Consider the following 22911-nt stretch of genomic DNA (forward strand, 5'->3'; position numbering starts at 1 on the left):
TTCTCTACTGTCACTCCATTTAATCTCATACACCCTCTAGAACAGGGGTCGGGGACCTATGTCTCCCGAGCCATATATGGCTCTTTTGATGAGCGCATATGGCTCTCTGCCAACCCTTCATCTTAAATGTGGAACCCGCCGGTGTTCTGACGAATGGGTTTCCCGGTCGAGTTGAAATCCAAAGCGCTATTGAGCATGCACACGACAACCAAGCCCTTCCATTTTATAGTGCTTTTTGACCACTAAACTCTGTAAGCTATTACAGATAAGCACGAAAGACTACAATACAATATATGATGATATTGCGAGATAATAGCGTTAGGACGTTAACGTTGTCTGATAAGCAGTAAACATGTGAGTCGCCTGGGTTTTAATAGTGTTTATTGTACAAGAAAGAATATTGACTTTATAGTGAGAGTATCTAAATATTTAATTAGTGCTGTCAAATTTATCGCGTTAACGGGCGGTAATTACTTTTTAAAATTAATCACGTTAAAATATTTGATGCAATTAACGCATGCACAGAATGACCCGCTCACGCATTGCCTCAAACAGATTACAATGACGTCGTTTATGTACATTGAGAGTGAAGAGAATGCCACCAGCCGCTTGGGGGCAGCGCCGTTCCATGCTAATGTTATTCCTTCAAATAGTGGGAGAATTAGTAGTTGTGAGACGTTTATGCTGTTGCATTGTGCTATTTGTGCTCCACACATATTTCTGTAAGTTTACTTTCTTTTAGTGGCAATTATGTGTCTCTTTTTGTATTTTGGGTAAGATATGTACGGAGATATATATGTTATAAAGGCGAGTGGACACAGGCGTTCATTGGAGCACACCGTTTATTGGCATAAGCTTCGGCAACTCCTTCACAACAAACATAAGTATCATTTAGTGAAAGCACAACAAAAATAATATTCCTATCCCTCAAAAAAAATAATGTTCACAAAAAGAAAAGGATTTCAGTCTGTTGTAATGAGGCCCTATTCTCACACAGTTAAACAACAATGCAAAGTGAACTGGCATTCCCAATGAAAATAGCTATGCAAAATGCACATTAAATTTACCGTACTCAGACTTTGGTCAATCTATTCTTATTATTGTTATTTTTATACTTATCATTACTATTATATTAACTCTACTTTAGATTGAAAATTTAACAAATTTTATTTAAACGAAAACATTAAGAGGGGTTTTAATATAAAATTACTATAACTTGTAACATTTATCTTTTAAGAACTACAAGTCTTTCTATCCGGGGATCCCTTTAACAGAAAGAATTTTAATAATGTTAATACCATTTGTGGATTTATTGTTATAATAAACAAATACAGTACTTATGTATAGTATGTTGTATGTATATATCCGTCTTGTGTCTTATCTTTCCATTCCAACAATAATTTACAGAAAAATATGGCATATTTTAGAGATGGTTTGAATTGCGATTAATTACGATTTATTAATTTTTAAGCTGTGATTAACTCAATTAAAAATTTTAATTGTTTGACAGCCCTATATTTAATATAATAATATATCTATAATATATCTAAATAGACGTGTCAAAATGTAAAGGAGATTTGTTCAACATTAAGCTGCTATGAACAGCGGAGATACTTCTTCGACAAGGGATACCCATTCGTCAGAACAGAACTATGATGAGCTGATGGTGCATTCGCACTTGGTCACTTCAAATGTGCGTTACAATAATATGCTTCAAGTCGGGTTGCGCAGAGATGGACGAGATCGCCTCGTACGTTAAGTCACCACTCGGCCAGCGGCAGGGTCGGCCCTCCCGACTTGATGCTGAGCGAACTGGAGTATATAAAAAAATACATAGGGGAAAATTAAACTAGAAAAGAGAACCGCATGGTACCCCAAGTCACACAGGCGCTTCACTTTCGGGACTTTTTGGACTGTCAAATTGTCGCCACTTCCAGGAAAGCGAGACTCACGAAACGACCGTCCCGAAAGGCTCTGCCTGTCTCGGCCACTATTACGCACACGTCCCCCTGTTCGTCCCCAATTGTGTTTTCCTATTCCAGGAAATACTATTATGTGCGGCACCACACCACGTTTCTATTTGTTATTTTCCTTGTGGTGAGTGCACAACTGCGCAATGATTGTAACAACCCAGGTAATGATGTTAGTCTTTCTTTGTTGTTTTCTCAAGATGTATTTCAATCGGAACTTGGCGACTGCTTGTAAAAGCAGAGCCTGACCACCCTCTCTCTGCCTCCCATGTAATGCATTCAAATGCGTTCATGAAAGAAACAGTGCTTACAAAACAGAAACAGGCAAAAGAACATAGAATATACAGTGTATGTTTATATATATACATACACGTACAAACACACACTGTATTGCTCTTGTGGAATCACATTTTAAAATATGTTGCTTTTGGCTTTCTCTGTCTAAAAGGTTCCTGACCCGTGCTCTAGAAGGTAAATATCACATACTTGGGAATGGGAATCCTTGAGGTATCGTTTTCACAGGTCAACTAATCAAAAAATTGATTTAAAAAAGGGGGGAGACGGCGATTAAAAAGGAAGAAATAAATGTGCATACATTTATTTACTAATATCATGAAAATAATATGCCTCAGACCTCACTGCTAACTACTTTCCAGTTATTTACAATGATGGCTAAAAAACAGCATTTCATATAGTGTAAGTCGGTGATCGGCAGCATTCCTAACACATAAACCACCATCCACATCATCATTTGTCATCAGCATACATTTAATTGATCAATAATCATTTATAAGCTGCCCCAGTACTTCACCTACAACAGTTTTCATTTTTTTTGTTTTTATGGGTGGATCAATAGTCAATAAATCACAGACTGAAAGACAAACAAAACCATGCCTTAATTAAGATTAGTGACATTAGCATGGGAAAGGAAAGAAACAGGAAAGTGTGTGTTTGCTTCTGTGTACAGTAGCCATAGCAACCTCAGATAAATGCCATTGGGAGCGTCAATGGATGCCAGAGTGTGTTTGGTTCTGTGGAAAAAACATGATAAAGATACACAACATACACATCATTAGCCCCACCGCAGCAAAATAAACATCCTCCTTCTCAATTTCTCCCACACAAAAGGCTGGCCATAGGAGGATCGGGATTTATAAAGGATCCATTACAGATATAATGTTATTGTGTTTCATAATTTTCAATAGACACACAAACACAAGTTTGACATGCCCAGTCACAGTACATAAATGGGTTTTCAGCTGTGTTGTTCTGTGTAATTCAACAGAACATCAGCTGCAAAAAGCAGAGATGCAATACTGAAGCCACCAAACTTGACCTCCTCAATGCCTCAGCGGCGCCTCGATATTGTGTCCATAAAAGTTAAGAACAGAACTGGTGGCATAGGGCAGCCTTTGCAGAGTCCAACCCTCACTAAAAGCTGATCTGATTATTGCAGACTAAGCAGAACAAACTATGACACTGGTTGTACAAGGACCGGACCGCCCGAATCGAGGGTTCCAATGCCATACACCTCCGAAGCACCCCCAACAGGACTCCACGGGGGACACTGCCTCCTCCAAGTCCACAAAACACTTGTAGACAGGTTGGGCGAACTCCCATGACTCCCCGCTAACTCCACTGAGGGTATTTAGCTGATCCACTGTTCCACAGCCAGGATGAAAACCACACTGATTCTCCCTGAATCCGAGATTCTACTTCCCGATGAACCCTCCTCTCGTACCTCACAATAGATTAGGGAGGCTGAAGAGTTGGAACACACCCTCCAGTCACCCTTTTTAAAAGCTTGAAATAGCACTAATATTAATCATATCAATGATGTGCTGTTGTGCTAGTAAACAGTCAAGGTAAATTAGGTAAGATAAGTTGGTTTGAAGCTAAACATGATACACATTTTAAACATTTATCAGTTAATGGACATCATATCCATACTTAATGAAATGTGAATGCAGACTTACCTGGCAGGCATTATATAGGAGCTGGTGCTCAAACTTCTTGATACCTAAAATTTGTTGAAACATCTCATATAACTGGTCTTTGCTGAGTATCAGTTCAGAGGCAGCACTGGCAGTCATTCTCTGTTGATGCTTCCTAGGGTCCTCTTCACCACGGTAGATGGTGTCAAACTTGGCTATCCATGAACTGAGCACAGTTTCTTTACTCAAGCCATCAATTTCTGGTAAGCTTCGCACACGCTTCTCAATATGCTTTTTAAAAACTTCTCGAGAGTCACTGGCTGAGCAGCCCCCACTCTGGACCATTCGAGAAACTCGGTCACTTTTCAGGAAGACCTGTGGTAACAAATAGATGGGAGAGTAGTGTTGATATTTATTTTGTTGTAGCCTCGGGATAACATGCGAGTGTTATGTTTGCATTTTGAATTACAGTAAGTATTGACTTCAAGGAAATATCAAAATAAGCTCGACTGAGATTCGAGACCACAAATCACAGTAATGTTGGGATCATTTTTCTATAATCTATACTCACCTCATAGTAACTCTGAACTGCATTGATGAAGGCCTCATCTGCTACAATTTGTGTTTCTCCATTGAGAAAGGCTTGAAAACGCTCTTTTACTGTCTGCAGCTGTTGCTTACTGATCTAATACAAACATAAAAAAATACGAAAGAAATATAGCATTAAAGTAGCACAGCATACATTAAAGTTAAAAAAAATAATAAAATTTGAAATTCACAACCAATACTTCCATTTGGTCCATTTGTGCTATTCCACTGATTCTGTGAGAAGGATTTTAATTAATATGAATACTATTATTATTAGGTTCCCTAAAGTGGAACAGTATTGTTCTACTGAAAATGTACCTATAAGATTCTGTGCTCAGTGAATGCACACATTGGCCATCTACCATTGGGAGCCCTGGAAACTGTTACCATCGCTACAGGGAAGGCAGTATATGATTAGAGTTTCCTTAATGGGGGTCATAGTTCACCGCTATAGAAGAACCATCTGTCTTTCACTCTTAATCCATATAAATATTGTTGTAGTGACTTTCAGTTACGAATCAGTACAGTGTGAAAATTCAACGACAGAATGTTTTACTAATACTCATCTTGACGAGTGAACTCAGTGAAGGAATTTAAAATATGTAACACATAGAATTTGTGCAAGTTTCAAGACTTTAGCAAATGGAAACACCACTGCTTTGTTACATACAACTACCAACAGAAATTGCCTCGGGTGATCATGGAGAATGCCCAAAGTAGACATTTTATACCCATCGCTATGTAAAAGAAATGTGAGAATTAAAATAATTGAGAGGAATAAAAAGGTGATACATTTTCTGTGATCTTCTTTTGGGAGGTAACAGAAAAGTCAACGAGCAGATGGATCAGTTTAGGCAGTCAATGGGTGTAAAAGTCCAAAAATGTTATATCATAAATAGGGATGTGCAGACTAGTCGTTTAATCGTTTAACGGCCTACTCATAATTAAACGTTTTGTATAGGGCTGTCAAAATTATCGCGGTAACGCGAGGTAATTAATTTTTTTAATTAATCACGTTAAAATATTTGACGCAATTAACGCACATGTCCCGCTCAGACAGTATTCTGCCTTTTGGTAAGTTTTACAGCAAGGCTTTTTGTGCTAACAGCGAACTCTTGTGGTCGCTTTGCGACATGGTTTATTGTTTTCTTGCCAGTTATATATGGCTGCACAACGCCTCGGGCTGACGCCTACGTTGTAATGTTGTGCTTATATGATCCTTGGACAAGATTTGTCCGTAAGTATGGTTGTTGTAAAGAATGTACATATTATGTTAGTAAGCGAAATGTTATATTTTATGTATGAGACGCTTTTTGCTTATGTTTAGTTAACCTGTATAGCGTGCTAAGCTAACGTTGTTGCTAATGCAATGCTTGTGTACTTTTTTTTTGTAGTTTTACGACGGTCTAAAGAGCACAATGGTTTGAGGCCATTTTATTAATAAATCAGATGAAAAAGGAAGAAGTCTGATTATTAAGGCGTCATTCACTAGCTGTCTAGCTTTGGAAAAAGTAGACGCTTCGGAGTGAGGACAGCATAGACAGATTTAAATGACAGTAGAGTGAAATGCCCACTACAGTCCTTATGTACCTCATGTTGAATGTATATATCCATCTTGTGTCTTATCGTTCCATTCCAACAATTTATTTTACAGAATATATATATAATTTACAGAAAAATATGGCATATTTTATAGATGGTTTGAATTGTGATGAATTGCGATTAACTACGATTCATTAATTTTTAAGCTGTAATTAACTCGATTAAAAATTTTAATCGTTTGACAGCCCTATTATACTAGTCGGATAAACGCAAAACCATGAGCCCCTTTCAGACATACGCTGAACTCCGGTAGCCCTTATATCTGAAAGCAATTTCCCAGGTCGACTGACACGCAGATGACGCAGACATTAACCGGGTCGCATCCAACTTTAATTTCGGGGACTTCACCGGGAAGCGGCATGCATGAAAGCAGCCGTTAAACTCCCCGGTCACAGCGCGAAGGCTGATGACATAAATATCATAGCAGGCCGATTTTAATTACCTCTTTTTTCGCAGTAAGATGAAAACTAGTAAACAAACATCGCAATTATCAAGATGGCAAACTGAAAACATAACAAAATTAAACTGGAAACATAACGAAATTAATTTGCTACTGAATCTTGGAACGTAGGAAGAGACAGTCCATTGTCCATCTTTGGAAATGTGTGGTTTATTTTGTTGCCGATGCTGACCGAAAATGACGTAACGTCCGTCGGGTTTTAAAATACCATCCCTCACCCTCCAAACACAGAGAGTGCAGAGTCGCCAAAACGAGACAAGTCTGGAACAAATGCCCCTCACACACATGTAGAAGGGGGCAGTGACACAACTGTTGGGGGCATTTTGATGAACATATCAGGAATATATTTCACTTTCAATTGTATACCTTTAGTCAGTTTTTGTTACATCAATAGAATGAAAAAAAAACTTGTCTTGAATGTTTGTGCTAAAATCGCTCGTGAATACACGACAAAACCTTTGCATTTTCAACTTTTTATTTACAGTAATATGTGTATTAAATTGCGAGTTTTCTTGCTTAAAAACTAGTCGACGAGTCGCAAATTAAATCTAAGAGGCAGGGAAATTAGCCGAAATTCCCATCCCTAATTATAAAGTGACTTCTAATGACTGTAAAACTTATATAAATATGATTTTCTATAATTTAAGAAATAATAATATTATAAATCCAAGTTTGTATGAATATGGCTGGCGAGGATTTCCACAAAAGAAGCCTCCTGCTAGCAAGCAAAGGCAAAACCAATACAAAATTATCAGGTAACCTAGCAAAGATAGCATTTTGTTGGGTCATTTTTATATACAAGCCTAAAATGTTTAAAAGAATTTAAGGAAGTGTAAAAAAATTAATTCATTTAGAACAGGGCCAAAAAATAAGTCATGTTAAAACATTTTTTAAAAAGCCCGGGAACACTTATAATCATGTCCATTAATCATATCTGGAAATTATCAATAAAGTTATGTTCACATGTTATCAAAACACTTGGGAACTTTTAAATTGTAACCAGTCATCCTTTATTCTGTCAATAACCTTCATGTGAATTTTACACTAACTGTATATTTGTGCTGCACACAACATCATGCAGGTACAGTAAACAAGAACAGAGCCAGAAAGATGTGTATCTTTTATTTAGAGAGATTCTTATTCATTTGTGTCAGATGCTTCCCAAACTCATTATTTTAACACTTGAGTGCTTGTCGCCATTTGTTGTCCCGGGAAACTTCCCCAGGGCCATGAAGTATTGTCAGAAGTTCATGTTCCACTCTAGTAGCGCATGTTAAGAAGCATTTGCTGTAATATGGCACTCTGTCAAAACTGCCACTCAAGAGAGATGTGTCTCTGCCAGTGAAAGCAAAATGATGGTAAAGAAAAAGAAGCAAGTATGTACCATTTTTCTTGGACTGTAAAGCGCACTGGATTATAAAGAGCAGCGACAACAAGAACTTTATTTTCATACATAAGGTAGATGAGTAAATCAATGGACTGCATTTGTGATTTGTTTTTATATCTTTAATCTGTTAATTGTTTTATTTATGGGATTGATGAATGCTGAATGTGTCTCTTTAACACTATATTAGAGCAGTATACAGTTATGCTCCAACAAAATATGTTCAAGGTCATTAAACACAACTCAAATTCATACATAAAGCACACTGGATTATAAAACACATACTGTCAATTTGCGGGGAAAATAAAAGACATTTTACACGTGTTTTATAATCAAAAACCTTTTTCCAATCTGAGCAAAGAGTTGGAAAGGAAACTGCTGGGTACTAGGTGTTGCTACCTAAATACTTGGTCACTAGGTTTGTTTTGTTATTTAGGATTATATAATTCACATGTGCGTACAGTAGAAGAACGACTTGTATTTTTCACAATTCTTAATTTGGTCCAGTGTTGGACTCAGACATGAACATGGATATACTGTACTGTACTTAGGATACCATTAGAAAGGACAAGGTCTATGTCTAGGTTGGAAATCGTTGACAATGTGATTTCTGATTACTGGTATATGTCTGCGCTGTTTGACTTGTGTTTTCCTGTGATGCTGTTAGACTGTCTGCTCTTGCTCAGAGCTGCAGGATCCTTACACCTCATATTGCAGGTCAGTTTACTGTATCTCTTGACTAGCTCTGTGCACAACCTAATTCAAATAGTTTTCCTCCCTATTCACCAATTGGTTCCACCTGTTTACCATTACCTTCTGTGTGTATATCATGAGCGTAGGTTTGCATAGAGACGGTAGGGACAAAACACAACCAACTTTTCAGGATGCTCAAATTGTCCCCACCAACTTTTAACCCTATTTGCATTATATAATGTGTTCACTTATATAGGTCATTTAGATTGTCTTCCCATATGTTGTAACGATAGAATTACCTACCATTATTAAATGAATTAAATGAATTATTTTCATTATGTTCAGACTTACATTTACCCCTTTTTCACTTGCTGAATGTGCCGCTCCAATTTTTTCCTCAAATGCATGTTTGATTGGCTGATGACTTGACCCACCCCTGACACACACATACACGCGCGCACACTCACAGTTCAGAATTACGTTGCATGTCGGCATATCCTCCTCCGCCCGCTTCGAAGAGGAGGGATATTAGAAGTTTTTTTCAGCCGGCAGCCACTGTAAGTAATGGAAGTAATAGAGTTGCCGTTATTACGATAAACAGTGTGAACTTGCTAACCTGAATAGGAAGCTGCTTAGGTACAGTAGAAGTGTCCTCCTGGATGTGCTTTCCACTATGTTAACAATAATTAAACTGAGAAATATAGTAAACTCTGCTCAGCTGTAAGAAATGTAGTGAACCGAGGTTTACACCCTTCTCCCCAGTTTTTGTTTTTATTTTACTTATGTAGTCTTATGGCAGTCCAAAGGAGCTTTCATTTTTTGTTGAGTTTGGCTGTGCTTGTGGACAAAAATAGTAGTGTTAATCCTGAAGAAAGGCTCCATTTTTTTTTTTTAATTTATTTTTATTATTATTTTTTTTGTTATTCCATGACTAAGAACTTTTTTGTTGTATTTAAATTATTTAGAAAGACAATTTTGAGTGGTAATAAGAACATTTTTTAAATTTATTTCTTGGCAATCCTGGATACTTAAGAGATGATTAACAAGTTCGTATTTCTTGTGCATGTTAATATAATTTGTGTTCAAATAATGCAGTTTAAATTTGCTAATAAAATCCAGACATTTATTCTGGAAGTTTTCAAAATCTGTCTCGTAGTTTTTGAAAACAAAGGGTACAATCGAATGGTGTATCACCTGAACCACTACATATGCACTGCAAAAACCCATCTCCTTAAAACTGAAAAAAAAAAAAAAAATAAATAAATAAATTCCCTTGTTTTCAGTGTAAATCTACTAGAAATAAGTGAAATTATCTGCCAGTGGTTCAAGTAAATTTTACTCAGATTTCTTGAAATAAAAATTGCTATCTGAAAATAACATACATATTTGAAACAAAAAGTGTCTATATTTAATCTTTCAAAAAAAAAAAAAAAACGTGTTTGTCAGAAATGTTCTTAATTCAAGAATAGTTATTGTTCAAAACAATATTTGAAATATTTTTTTCTTGATTTGGGTGAAAAATGACAAATTTTTAGATGTATGGGCCGCCTAATAAGAACAAATGGTAAGATTTACTGAAAGTAAGTGGAAGAATCTGAAGCATTTATCTGTTAACTAGCCTTTACAACTCAAAACAAGAAGAAAAAAAATATTCGACAAGATTTAATAAAAATGATCAGATTAAAACGCTATACTGTAAAATTTGCAGTGTGAAACTGTGTCAATACAGATTTATTTTGCATTAATCATTTAGCCATGTGTTCACCCAATCGGTTTGGTCTTATTAATGTCCTGTCCCCAGCAAAAAGTGTACATGCACCTTATGCTGTTATATCGTCCCACCAATATTGAGACCAAACCTACGCCCTTGGTGTAAATACTGTATAGTCAGTGTTCCCTTGAGCCAGCAATTGTCCAAAGCCAAAGTCACCAAGTAAATCTGATTCAGAAGAATTTTGAAATGCTTTTTGAGTCTGCTGCTTTGTTTTTGATGGTGTTTTTGTCCTCCATGGTGGACTGAATTTTTGTTTGAGATCTTACTCTGTGCCTACTAAGATGGAGGGTTTGTAAAATAAAGACTGTTTTTAACCCAGAAAAACACTGCATCTGAGTCCTGCCTGGAGTCCAGTAATGACACCCAAATCCTAAACCGGTGCCTAGAGGTGGGCAATATAACCTGAAAACAAAATCTATAATTTCATCTAAAATGTAATGTACGACTATTTCAGTTTTTTCCCTACCCCATGCTTAGGAACCTACAAGTTTTGATTATTTTATCGTATTTTTTAATGGTGAACAACATTATTTCCATCCTATTATGTGGAATTAACAGCTGGGTACAACATATACCCCATTTGATTAAATGGTGCATTAAACCCTCAAATTTTCTTGTTTCTAGAGTTGAACTTGGTTACGCAGCAACGATGTTGCTATTTACACAGTTGACATAGTTGTCGATAAATCAAGGTCACGTGTGAAAAAATATTACGATGTGATAAAAGGTGGTTAATCATTTGTATAATACACGAAAAACTTGATGCTAATTAAGATGGTTGTTTGAGAAAGAAGATAACATGGCTTTACTCGTATCATCTGCTGCCATCTTTCTTTCAATAATTGTTCCCATCAGCATGGAAGCTGGAACCTGGATGGATTTGGTCCATATCATAGAATTAATCCTTTTCTGTATCCACAGGGTACTACCACGTAAATCCAAAATTTCAAAAGGTGTTCTTAATTTAGCAAGATTCAGAGGCATACTAAAAAAAATCTAATGTTTGTTTAAATATATAGAAAGTTTACTTTGTCCAAATGATACATAGAAAACTAGATAAATAATTTATAGATGCATGAATTTAATACAATACTAAATATCAGTAATTGGGTATTCAAATAAAAAAGCAGTGCATTTTATGTGTCTGTGCACTATTTCAAATTTTGATTGATTATTTTTTTGTTTTTTTGCTTCGTAAAAGCAGCAGATGTGCAGAGACATGGCCTCCTGGATCCCTTTTATATACAGCAATCGTCATCATTCACAGATGAACCCCCTTAGCCTGGATGGATACAATGTGGTCATGGTGAGTCAACCAGTCATCTGGTGAAAATTCTTTTAGTTTTAATATTGCAGTATATATCGCAAACCCCCAAAAAGATGCAATGTGAGTTTTTGTCAATACTGTTCCGCCCTACTTCAAATGCTTTTCCGTACCCATTTTAAACATGTTGTTTATATATTTTTTAATTGATTTAAGTGTTTTCATTTGTGCATTTGTTGTTTAACATTGTTTCTTTTTCACCACTCTTACATTTGATAAAAAATATTCATTCATTCGTTTAAATGAGAGCCAGATTTTTGTACTGAACAAACAAATTACATCTGATAACTCCAACCCTTATTCCCTAAATGACAAGGTCAGCAGAATAAATACCATGAATGATTATAATTAATCCCCCACAGGAGTGAAATCACAATTTCATTCTGATGAAATTGACATTAGTGCATTGGACACTTCTTCATAAAACATCACTGTAATGTACATTGAGGAATTATCCAGTAAAATGTGACTGCTCGGGTGTTCCTTCTCCCTCCTCATGATGGTGGTGACATAACAACAAATGGTTTGGTAATCCCAGATTACACATCGCCAGACCAAGAAAGGATTGAAAGAGTACTCATCAGGGAAAGAGCTGCTATCGGTAAACAAGGTTTACATATGGGGCCAAGGCAGTGCACTGAAATCTCTACTACTGAGGCCTTCAGAATGGTCTACACACCAAATCATATACTGTAGTTTCTACAGTAAAGTCATTTTTTTGCTGGATAAATAAATAAACTGGGTTTCATGTAGGGTGAGTTGTTAGCACGTTCGCCTCATAGTTCGGGGATCAAGAGTTCAGTCCCATGCTTTTTCCATCTTGTGTAGCGTTTGCATACTCTACCCATGCCTGCGTGGGTTTTCTCCAGGTAGTCCGGTTTCCTCCCACTTTTCAAAAACATGCATGGTAAGCTGATTGAACACTCCAAATTTTCCATAGGTATGAGTGTGTGCGTGAATAGTAACTTGCCCATTCGTGCTCTGCAATCGACTGGCAAGTAATTCATGGTATCCCCAGTCTACTCCCCATAGTTAGCTGGGAAAGGCTCCAGCACGTACGCGATGCTTGTAAAAATAAGCGGAATAGATGATGAATGAATGAATGAATAACCAAGCACAAACTTGAGGGGGGTGGGAGCCATATAACACATGCGTGCCAGCGTAATTATTCGAGGTGGGAATCTTTGGGCACATAACGATTCAATTACGATTGTGATTCTGAGGCTCCGATTCGATTATAAATCGTTTATTGATGCCACCCCCTTTATATTTTTAGTACATTAGTTCCAAAATTGTTCAAAAATCCTCTCAGGCTAAAACCAAACTACTATTTCAGTATCAAGTTGACAGTTAATAACAGTAAATAAAATACTCAAGTTCCCATTCTCTATCAGCTGCTTTAAACTACGTGTAATTAATGTTGTGAATCAACCGTTAAAGTTCTTAATATTGCTCCCATTATTCCATAATTTCCCTTCTGTTTACTTTCGACATGTCAAAGTTTTAAAACTGTTTCATCATTTAAAGATGGATTCAAGTCAAGACTTTGCCGATTTCGGAGTATTTAAGATAAAAAGTTAATTAGGTTCGCTACAACAAAGCCTTCTAGAGATGTCTACTGCTTCAAGATTGCGGCTGTTACTTACGCCAGCAAGTCTGTCATTTCGCATCTACCGGTAGTTTTCAATATATGTTTTAACACCGCCGTCGTCTGTCATTTCGCATCTAGTTCTACATATATGTGACACCTACCGTAGCTGTATGTGGCCGTATGTTTGTAGCAACTAGCAACTGGGCGTTGTTTGTAGTGGCTGTCGGCCACAGTCAGGTATTATTGTTTTTTTTTTTGTTTTTTTTTTTAACTAGCTGCATGAGTTGAACCTGATATTTACTCTCGGTCCATTTCTCATTGCGTCCCGAAGACCGCGCTGACTGTGTTTTAGTTCCGCTTTACCTGTTATAATTCAATAATCGAAATTTGGATGTTTGTGAATCATTCTTGAATCTTCCATGGCCGAATCGCGAATAATCAGGGGTGCACAAAAGTGGTCCGCATGTGCGCATGCGGACTGAACGTAAACAAACGCGCTGGCCCTCAGCGGCTTCCATACGCTTTTGCGTACCGATGGCTGACCACTATATTTGCGGCGGACACGAGAAAATCACTTCTCAAAATGTCAAAGAGGCAGGCCCCACTGAGTAATTATTTCCGTGTTCCCCCACCCACGTCAAAAGACAGACAGATGACAGAGACGTCACCGGAGCTACCGAAAAAAAAGGACTTTTGCTGAAAAGTGGGTGCAGGAGGTACCATGGCTAGAAGCAAATGATGCTCGCACGGAAATGTGGTACAAAATGTGCCGTGCCAATCCCAATGTCGCTGATAAGTAGAGGTGTGCAAAATTTCCGATTCTTAGATTATTCGCGATTCGGCCGTGGAAGATTCGAGAACGATTCACAAACATCCGAATTCCGATTATTGAAATATGCCAAGTAAAGCGGAAGTACAACACACTCAGCGCGCCGCGCGGTCTTCGGGACGCAGTGAGGAAGAACGGAGCGAGAGTAGCTAAACATCATGCTTCTCATTACCCGGCCCCTCGGGTAATGCCAATGCTCAACTCAAGGCTCTAGCTCAACTCATGCCACGAGATAAAAAAAAAAAAACACAACAACATACCTGACTGCTGCCGAAAAGCTGCTACAAAGTGCATCCACATAATGTTATGGTAGATATCATTTATATAGGACTAGATGCAACATAGATTCGGTATCGTTAGCAGCACATCTACAAAAAGCTAGATGCAGGCGTTAGTAAACGGCCGCCATCTTAAAGCAGTACACTTCCCTGCAAGGCTGTTGTAGCGAACCTTCCAAGAAAACCTAATTAACTTTTTATCTAAAATACTCCTAAATCGGTAAAATATTGACTTGAATCTATCTTTAAAATAGTTTTAAAACTTTCACATGTCGAAAGTAGACAAAAGAGAAATTATGGAATAACGGGAGCAATTTTAACAACTTTAACGGTTGATTCACATCATTAAATGAATTGAATGTAGTTTAAAGCTGCTGATACAGAATGGGGACTGGAGTTTTTTATTTACTGTTATTTTTGTATATTTGTTAACTGCTATATGTTAACTTGATACTAAAATAGTAGTTTGGTTTAGCCTGAGAGTATTTTTGAACAATTTTGGAACTAATGTACAAAACATTAAAAAAAAAAAAAAGGAGGAGGGTGCATCAATAATCGTTTTATAATCGATTCGGAGCCTCTGAATCGTAATCGAATCGTTAGGTGCCCAAAGATTCCCAGCTCTACTGATAAGAGCAGCGCATTTTATGTAGGGTCAAAGAATTTCAGCCATCCAAACTTTGAAAAGCACGAAAAAAACAGAGAGCATGTGGCAATTAAGCAAACTATCGATGTCAGACAGGACCCCACTCGCCCTATGGACAAGTGGTGGAATAAAGGTAATGAACAGCACCATGCACTGACAAACATGTTTTTGCTCTCATTTTACAAAGCTAAACATGCACGTTCAATGAGCTCTTATGAGGAGGACATCCCACTTTTACAAAGGCTTGGAGTTCATGTGGGAGCCGCATAGTGCCCTTTATTTTGAATTAGTGCTTTTATGTTTATTTCTTTACATTTCACTTCAAAGTAATGGCAATTTTGTTGTGCCAGTTGATGTTAATCAAGCATTAATTGTTAATATAATTAATTAAAGGTAATTGGCTCTAAGTAAAGCTTGTCATAATTTTATCGCATCAGGCGGGTCGGCTCTCAAGCTCAATGAGGACCAAGTCACATCTCCAGGTCCTCCTCTGAGAACCTGGGCAAAAAAAATATGTGCACCCCTGCGAATAATCTAAGAATCGTAATTTTCACACGCCTCTAGTAATTATATTATGATGTTCGTTGGGACATAGAGATTGTGAATTTCAATATGATATGTAATGTCTAACGTTACAATTGAAAAATACAGCGGGTGAACCACACTGAAGCTTGTTTTGGCTTGGTGGGTTTCTATTTTAATATTTCCATTAAAACTTTAATGAATGAATGAGGAGAAAAAAACAATCAAAAATAGAATCGCGCAGAATTGATTACTGAACATAGCTAGGACGTGATCAATTATCCTCGCGTTAGGGTGTCTAGTGTCAATGGATGAAACACCCAATGAATTATGGTATTTTTCCCAAAATTACATAACTAATAAAATTCATTTAATACATTTTTAATTTCATTAAAAATTCACTAATTCACTATTCTTTTTTTTTTTGCTTATTTTGCTCTTGCTTAATGTTATGTGCGAGGTGAAATTCTGAGCTGTTGATGTAACGTTCGCCTGCCGGTGGATTGGTTCCCTAACAGGTAAATTATACCCGACAACTATCCTGCCACTGTGTGAGGTCAGGGTTTTCCATTGAGATAGGGGAAAGATTTCAACGTTAGTTTAATGCTAATGCAAAGCCCGAAGAGGCAACGTGGGTCCACATTTCTATGGGTTCACCATTTGATAGGGGAAGCAATCGTGGGTAGCGGGTGAATGCAGGGAGCTTGGTGGTCTTTTCCATGGCTTCGGAAGCTGACCAGAGAGAAGTGAGCTGTGTCACAATTCAAGGTTTGCAGCCTGTAAAGCCAACATTTGAAGGCCAGTTACAGTATGTCACAATACTATGCAAAGGCTTGTCCTAATCCAAATGCACCCTCCATCTCAGCCACTTTGAGCCAATTCGGAAAATACAGTGCCATCAGCATTGCCACATCCCAAGATGCTTTGCGGTGGCGGAAGACCTGGCCAACGCAGGCTGGACAACCTGAATTGGGACACAGCTGTGGAATGCGATCTCTCTGGCAGCCTATGAGGCTATACTCTGTGGGGTATTTTTATCCGTATTAGAAATAATGGTATTTGTGCCATTTCCAGCTTTCTCGTTGTTTATGAAGTTGTACTGGGAAATGTGCTCCCGGTCCCTCTAAAAGCCTGTGTATATGAGATGCTAATTGTACTGCGGCCTCATAGACAGCAGTGATGATGAGTATCAGTCTCAATAGATTTGATTGGTATGGTGACTCACCCTCGGCCCGTAATTATGTTACACTCATTTCCTTGTATAAGTGGATGTGTGAGAGGGCATCCCACACTCAAGCCTGTTGTGTATGTTCATATGTGCTTTTGTGTGCCTGAGTAAAAACACACCAGGCCAACTGACAAGGCTTTCATCACTACTAGCTTACATGCTGTCTTCATGAATTATGCAGAAACAATAAATTGTTACCACAGTTGGAGACCACTGGTGATGGGAATTTTATCTCTACTTCAAGGGCAGTTTTTTTAGGTTGGTTCCTTTAAAAAAACCTTCAAATAATTTATACCAACTCATGTGTGAAATGAATACTTATACTGTAAGTTAAAAATGTATTAAAAGATGTTATCGATCATGTATTAATTATATTCCTTTTAATTTGCATATTTAGAGTCATAAAGAGAAAACTTTACAATTCAAACACAAAGAACCACGAAATTGTTTTGAAATTAAAATTTTATGTACTGTCAGACTATTGTATAAAAGCACCAACAGATAGACATACGTACGTAAACACACCTGTACACTCATTTCTGTGTTTGTCTTTGTTTCTCTAACTCAAGCGTTGTGAGAAGAGTCCAAATATGACCTAATACAAGTTTGTATTGCTGTTAGGTTTTAAGGCTGCACTCTTTCCAAAAACGTTTAACGTCTTTTAACTAAACTGAGTATACTTGCTTAAGAGACAGCATAAATCGGTACAGAACAAGAATTACAAAGGTGTTAACAACTCCATTATAAACTTTGCAGTTTTGACCGGGCAGTCCTGCCTTATGAACAAAAGCGAACGCTACACTATCAATCTTGACTGCAATTTCAGTTTTGTCACAACTGCGGGTGATATTTAGTAAATTGAACAAGGAAAACTATCAGATTGTACAAAAGCTGTGAGTGCACAATACATTTCCAATTGCAGAAAATTCTGGACTTCATACACTACGCTTTATATACTTGAGGACTGACTATTTAAAAAATAATTGATGTCTCACTCACAAACCTTTTTTTTGGAATAGTTGAATACAAAAGATGTTCCTCATTATTTATTTACACATTTCCTTTATTGAGCAGGCACTCCATAGACCAATGTGTCCCCATTAAGGTTAAGATGTATCCACTGTCACTGGTGCAAAAAATTGCAAAAAATCATCATAGGGGATATTTAACTTTTTCCCCCTATTTCATTTCAAACACTTCAAAGAGCAGATGTAGAAGCAAAACAAAGTCAACATCATAGTGTCCTACAGGGACCCAGAAACGGGGCCGGATGTATGGGGGGGCCGGGGTGGCCACACCCCACCCAGACGTGAGTCGTGCCCACCCAATCAAAATGTCGGGAGTATCTATTGTAGCGTTGCACTGGATATAGAGAACTCACGGAGAGTTGGTCTCGCCTACTTTTTTACTGTAGGATTAACGGTTACTGTTGGCCGCAACCACGCCGAACAAGCAATCACCAAAACAAGCTGTTTTTCCAACCTCGTTTGTTATCCACACGCTTCCTCTCTCTCATCCTGACACATTCTCGCCATCGGACATCGGGGAATTAATGATGTCACCAGCCACAACAAAGCGTCGCCGTATTGAAATGGGGGCAAAACACGAGTCACAAGCAGTTGCTCTGTCGTGCATTGTAGTACAAACGCGTTGAACTTTTGTCTTATTTACGGTCTTTTTTTCCGTCGGAATGACTAAAAGTTGCCGTGTTGCAGGTTGTAAGGAAGAGTTCGGCGCCGCACTTGAAGTTCTTCATTCTTCCTTGTGAGAAGAAAAGGACAAGCAGATGACTGAAAGCAATCAATCGAGTAACAGTAAAAGAAGACGCTTCCGTGGACCATTCTCGCCAGTGGGAACCTAAATCCAGGCACATTTATGTTTGCAGCCGACATTTTATTACTGGTGAGTAAACTTTAATTTTTGCCCCAATTAGCTGCTAGGATTCAATAGACTAGACAGTGGTTATTATTACCATAACCGACAACTCGCAAAGCGTTATTTTTCTTTTGCCGTGAACTGCTCTGATCGGTCAATCGGTATATTATTGGCCTGGTGGGAATTGGTTATTTTGCCGTGATGTGTTCACGGCTAAATAAACCTACATCCGGGCCTGCCCAGAAATAACAGGATTTAAAAGGAGAATCCCTTTCACAATTCCTAACTCTGTATTTCCATAATGGCACATTATCAGTTACAAATAATACATAATACAATTGGTCCACCATCAATCACAAACAGTATATAACAAGGAATATAACCTGATGTTGCCAGGCATACTACTTGTGCTGGGTTGTTGGAGCCAAGGTTTGTTAAATCGACAATTAATAAACCTCAAAATCAGGGCTTGCCAATGATATTTGGCCATCAATTCAGTGGTTCCACACTTGCCACCTTGGGCTACAAGTTGTTTAATTTCGCTCCCCTGAAAAATGGTTGAAGTTTTTAAAAATTAGTGCATGTGTAACCAGTGTGTCAGCGCCGTTCCGCTGCCACCCATGGCGCGCCACAACGCTTCCACTCGGTAGGAAGGGACGCTAACCACTGCGCCAATAAAGCTTGAGCCAACAGCGCAGCCGTCAGCGTCCCTACATGAACGAATCGGCAGGGAGGTTTCCACACTCCACAACGGACCTGTGTGTACCCGTTACACTCACCCCCCCGAAAACTTCGCTGCCGATTCGGGTTCACGATCAGGTGTGTCAGCGCCGCCCCGCGTTCCGCTCCCATCTCTGAACAGGCCGGGACGCGAACCAGCACGCCACAACGCTTCCACTGGGCAGGTAGGGACACTGACAACTGCGCCAATAAAGGTCGGCAGGGAGGTTTCATCGCTCCACAACTGACCTGCGTGTACCCGTCACACGTGGGACACCCAATCATGTCAATTTGTTTCGTTCCTAATATTTTGGGCCGGATGGGTACACTTCTAGAGACACCTGCCCCAACGGTAGAACTGTTGTTACCCAGGCATGTAAGGCTTGAACCCATTAATAGCGGCACATTTCAAATGTAAAAATGAAAGTAGTGCTCCATTAACACTATGTATTGTGGACATTGTGGATTGTTAATCTTACTTTAAAAAAGTAATTAATTAGTTACAAATTAATTCTCCCAAAAAGTAATTGAGTTAGTAATTCATTACCTGAATGTAAGAGCAAGCAACTGTTGTTTTGCCGATTTAGTATTTTAGATTAAAAGTTACTTAGGTTCGCTAGTAAGGTTCTCTACAACAGAGTCTTCCTGTGAAGTCAACTGCTTTAAGATGGCGGCTGTTTACTAACGCCGGTGAGTCTATCATTTCGCATTTAGTTCTATATACATGTGCTAATGCCGCCGTGTCTGTCATTTCGCATCTAATTCTAAATACATGTGATATCTACCGTAACATAATGTGGGCCTAGTTTATAGGCTATCTGCTACAGTCAAGTATTATGAGAAGGTATTATTGGAGCCACCTAGCATCGCGTTGGCAACGGCATCACAACTCCCTTCCCTCCTCCCCACACCCGCTCAGCTCTCTCGTCTCCGTGAGTCCATGTCTCTCAGACTTTTCTCGCATCATTCAACCAACGTAGTAATGCATAGTAACGCACGTCTTTACATTCTCAGTAATGGTAATGGCGTTGCCAAGATGAGAAAAGTAATTAACTAGATTACTCACAACTGAAAAAAAATAACGCCGTTATTAACAACACTTATAGAGGAAATGGGGTACTGCTGACCTCGACTCGGGACGTCGTGAGTCGGTGGGGAGAATACTTTGAAGACCTCCTCAATTCCACCGACACGCCTTCCCTTGAGGAAGCAAAGTCTGGGGATTCCGAGGTGGGCTCTCCTATTTCTGGGGTCGAAGTCACTCAGGTGGTTGGAAAGCTCCTTGGTGGCAAGGCCCCGGGGGTCGATGAGATCCACCTGTAGTTCCTAAAGGCTCTGGATGTTGTGGGGCTGTCGTGACTGACACGCCTCTACAACATCGTGTGGACATCGGGGACAGTGCCTCTGGACTGGCAGACCGGGGTGGTGGTCCCCGGAGGGTGTGTTCCAATTATATAGGGATCACACTCTTCAGCCTCCCCGGTAAAGTCTATTCTGGTTTACTGGAGAGGAGGGAAGTCGGAAGTCGAATCTCAGATTCAGGAGGAGCAATGTGGTTTTCGTCCCGGCCGTGGAAAAGTGGACCAACTCTGCACCCTCGGCAGGGTCCTCGAGGGTGCATGGAAGTTTTCCCAACCAGTCTACATGTGTTTTGTGGATCTGGAGAAGACGTTCGACCACGTGCCTCAGTGGGTCCTGTGAGGGTAGGAGGGAACGGTAGATCGACAGGCGGATCGGTGCAGCGTCTGCAGTAATGCGGACTCTGGACCGGTCCGTCATGGTGAAGAAGGAGCTGAGCCAAAAGGCGAAGCTCTCGGTTCACCAGTCGATCTACGTTCCTACCCTCACTTATGGGAGCAATCGGAATATATCAGTTTTGGGATTTTGTCGTTTTTCTGCACTATTGGAAGCTCTGCAACCGTGGAACTACTGAGAAATACTATTGATGTCACTCTCTACGAGTGTCAAATTTTGTTAAAATCGGGCCATTCCTTCTGCAACCCGATTTTTTTCAATGATCAATTTTCAATACTTATCGGGGGTACTACGGTACAAAGCCTACCTAAGAACACAATTAAGAACATACGCAGATGCTTATAGTACACATGTGTAAAATTTCAAGGAAATCGGTCGAACACATACGCCCACACACAGGCACGAAGACACACACACAAAGTTCTATTGATATATAAGTTTAGATTTAAATACAAAATAGCCTTTGTATATTTATCAGTCACCTAATCTAAATTGTTTTTTTTAATCAATTTACTGTACTTCATAATCAAATTGCATATGAATAGTCCAGAGGTATTCGGACAGTGACAATTTAAGTTTATGATATTATCGGGGGGGTTTTGTCCTTAAATTACGTAGATATAGTAGGAATGAACATAATTGGAAAAAAACTGACATTGTGACTTTTTGGGGGTTTGCTAAATATTACAATATATAGACAAGTTTCAGAGGTACTTCCGGTTCACGGTACTTATGCATTTCTGCTCCGGACTTCTGTTTTACACTTTCTCCAACCAAAACAACACTGGAGCCGCAGTGGCATTACTCATCAAAATCCCTCAAAAAAAGAGAATTTGCTAATGCCGCATCCATCTGCTATCATCACGACATGGGAGGACAACATGAAGAAATGCCTAAGAGTCGCCACAACCAAAATAGTTTTTTATTGATTTAATGGCAGTGGATGGAAATGCAATCAGGGACCTAAAAAGCTTCGAAGCATCCAGTTGAATGTGCTGTAATACATGAACATGGGAATTTTGTGTTCATAAAGGCAGATGTGGGACCAAGAGTGTGCCACCACAAAGCAATAACAGGTACAATTATGTTCAATTTGACTACAATCTTGTGTGGCGTCACAGATGAGACATCATTAGCTTTGCATTAGCTTCAACGACAAAGAATGGAAAACAAATACTCATCTACTTCAAGTCATACACGGACCTTTTATCCTAAATGCATAAATTCAAGTGTTACACATTTTTTGTTCGTTCGTTTACAGGTGGAAAACGCTGTTAGGCAAGGGAGACAACTTGATGTGCCTCACACCAACACATACTTTGATGGACATATATCAAGACTACGTGCGTTCTACCTTGATGATGGAAAGCTCGATTTATGCTCCACCTTGGTTAATATTTTTCTAATAATTTTATAAATTGTGATTTATTGGCGTGGTTTGCACATGCACCAATTGTTTTAAATAAAACAAGAAATGGAATCATGTTGTCCTAAAGCTTTATTGTGATCAAGCTCTGCAATAAAAAAGAATGACATACTATTTGTGTTTGTATGTACATGTGCAATGACCTCATAAAACCGTAACTATAACCTAACTAGATGAAAATTACCTTATTGTATTTCCTTTTAACAACAAAATCCGTGTCAGCACTTCTGCATTCGGCAACTGTAATATTTGTAATTTCGCCTGATGCGGGTCACTCAAGCGGTCGGCGTATCAATCTACACCCCATGTAAA

At 38.8% G+C, this 22911-nt stretch overlaps 1 protein-coding gene across 9 annotated transcripts in view; it reads right to left on the reverse strand.

Annotated features, from left to right (window-relative positions):
• cadpsa (Ca2+-dependent activator protein for secretion a) overlaps positions 1 to 22911 on the reverse strand; it is a 162693-nt gene that overhangs the window by 127313 nt on the left and 12469 nt on the right. For all 9 annotated transcript variants that reach the window (XM_057844977.1, XM_057844975.1, XM_057844974.1 and 6 more), the window contains exons 2-3: positions 4476 to 4589; positions 3947 to 4279 (exon numbers count right to left, since the gene is read on the reverse strand). In XM_057844977.1, the coding sequence (XP_057700960.1) occupies positions 3947 to 4279; positions 4476 to 4589 (447 nt within the window). The remainder of the gene's footprint in view (positions 1 to 3946; positions 4280 to 4475; positions 4590 to 22911) is intronic.

The sequence above is a fragment of the Corythoichthys intestinalis genome, chromosome 9 (assembly GCF_030265065.1).
Source record: "Corythoichthys intestinalis isolate RoL2023-P3 chromosome 9, ASM3026506v1, whole genome shotgun sequence".
NCBI lineage: Eukaryota > Metazoa > Chordata > Actinopteri > Syngnathiformes > Syngnathidae > Corythoichthys > Corythoichthys intestinalis.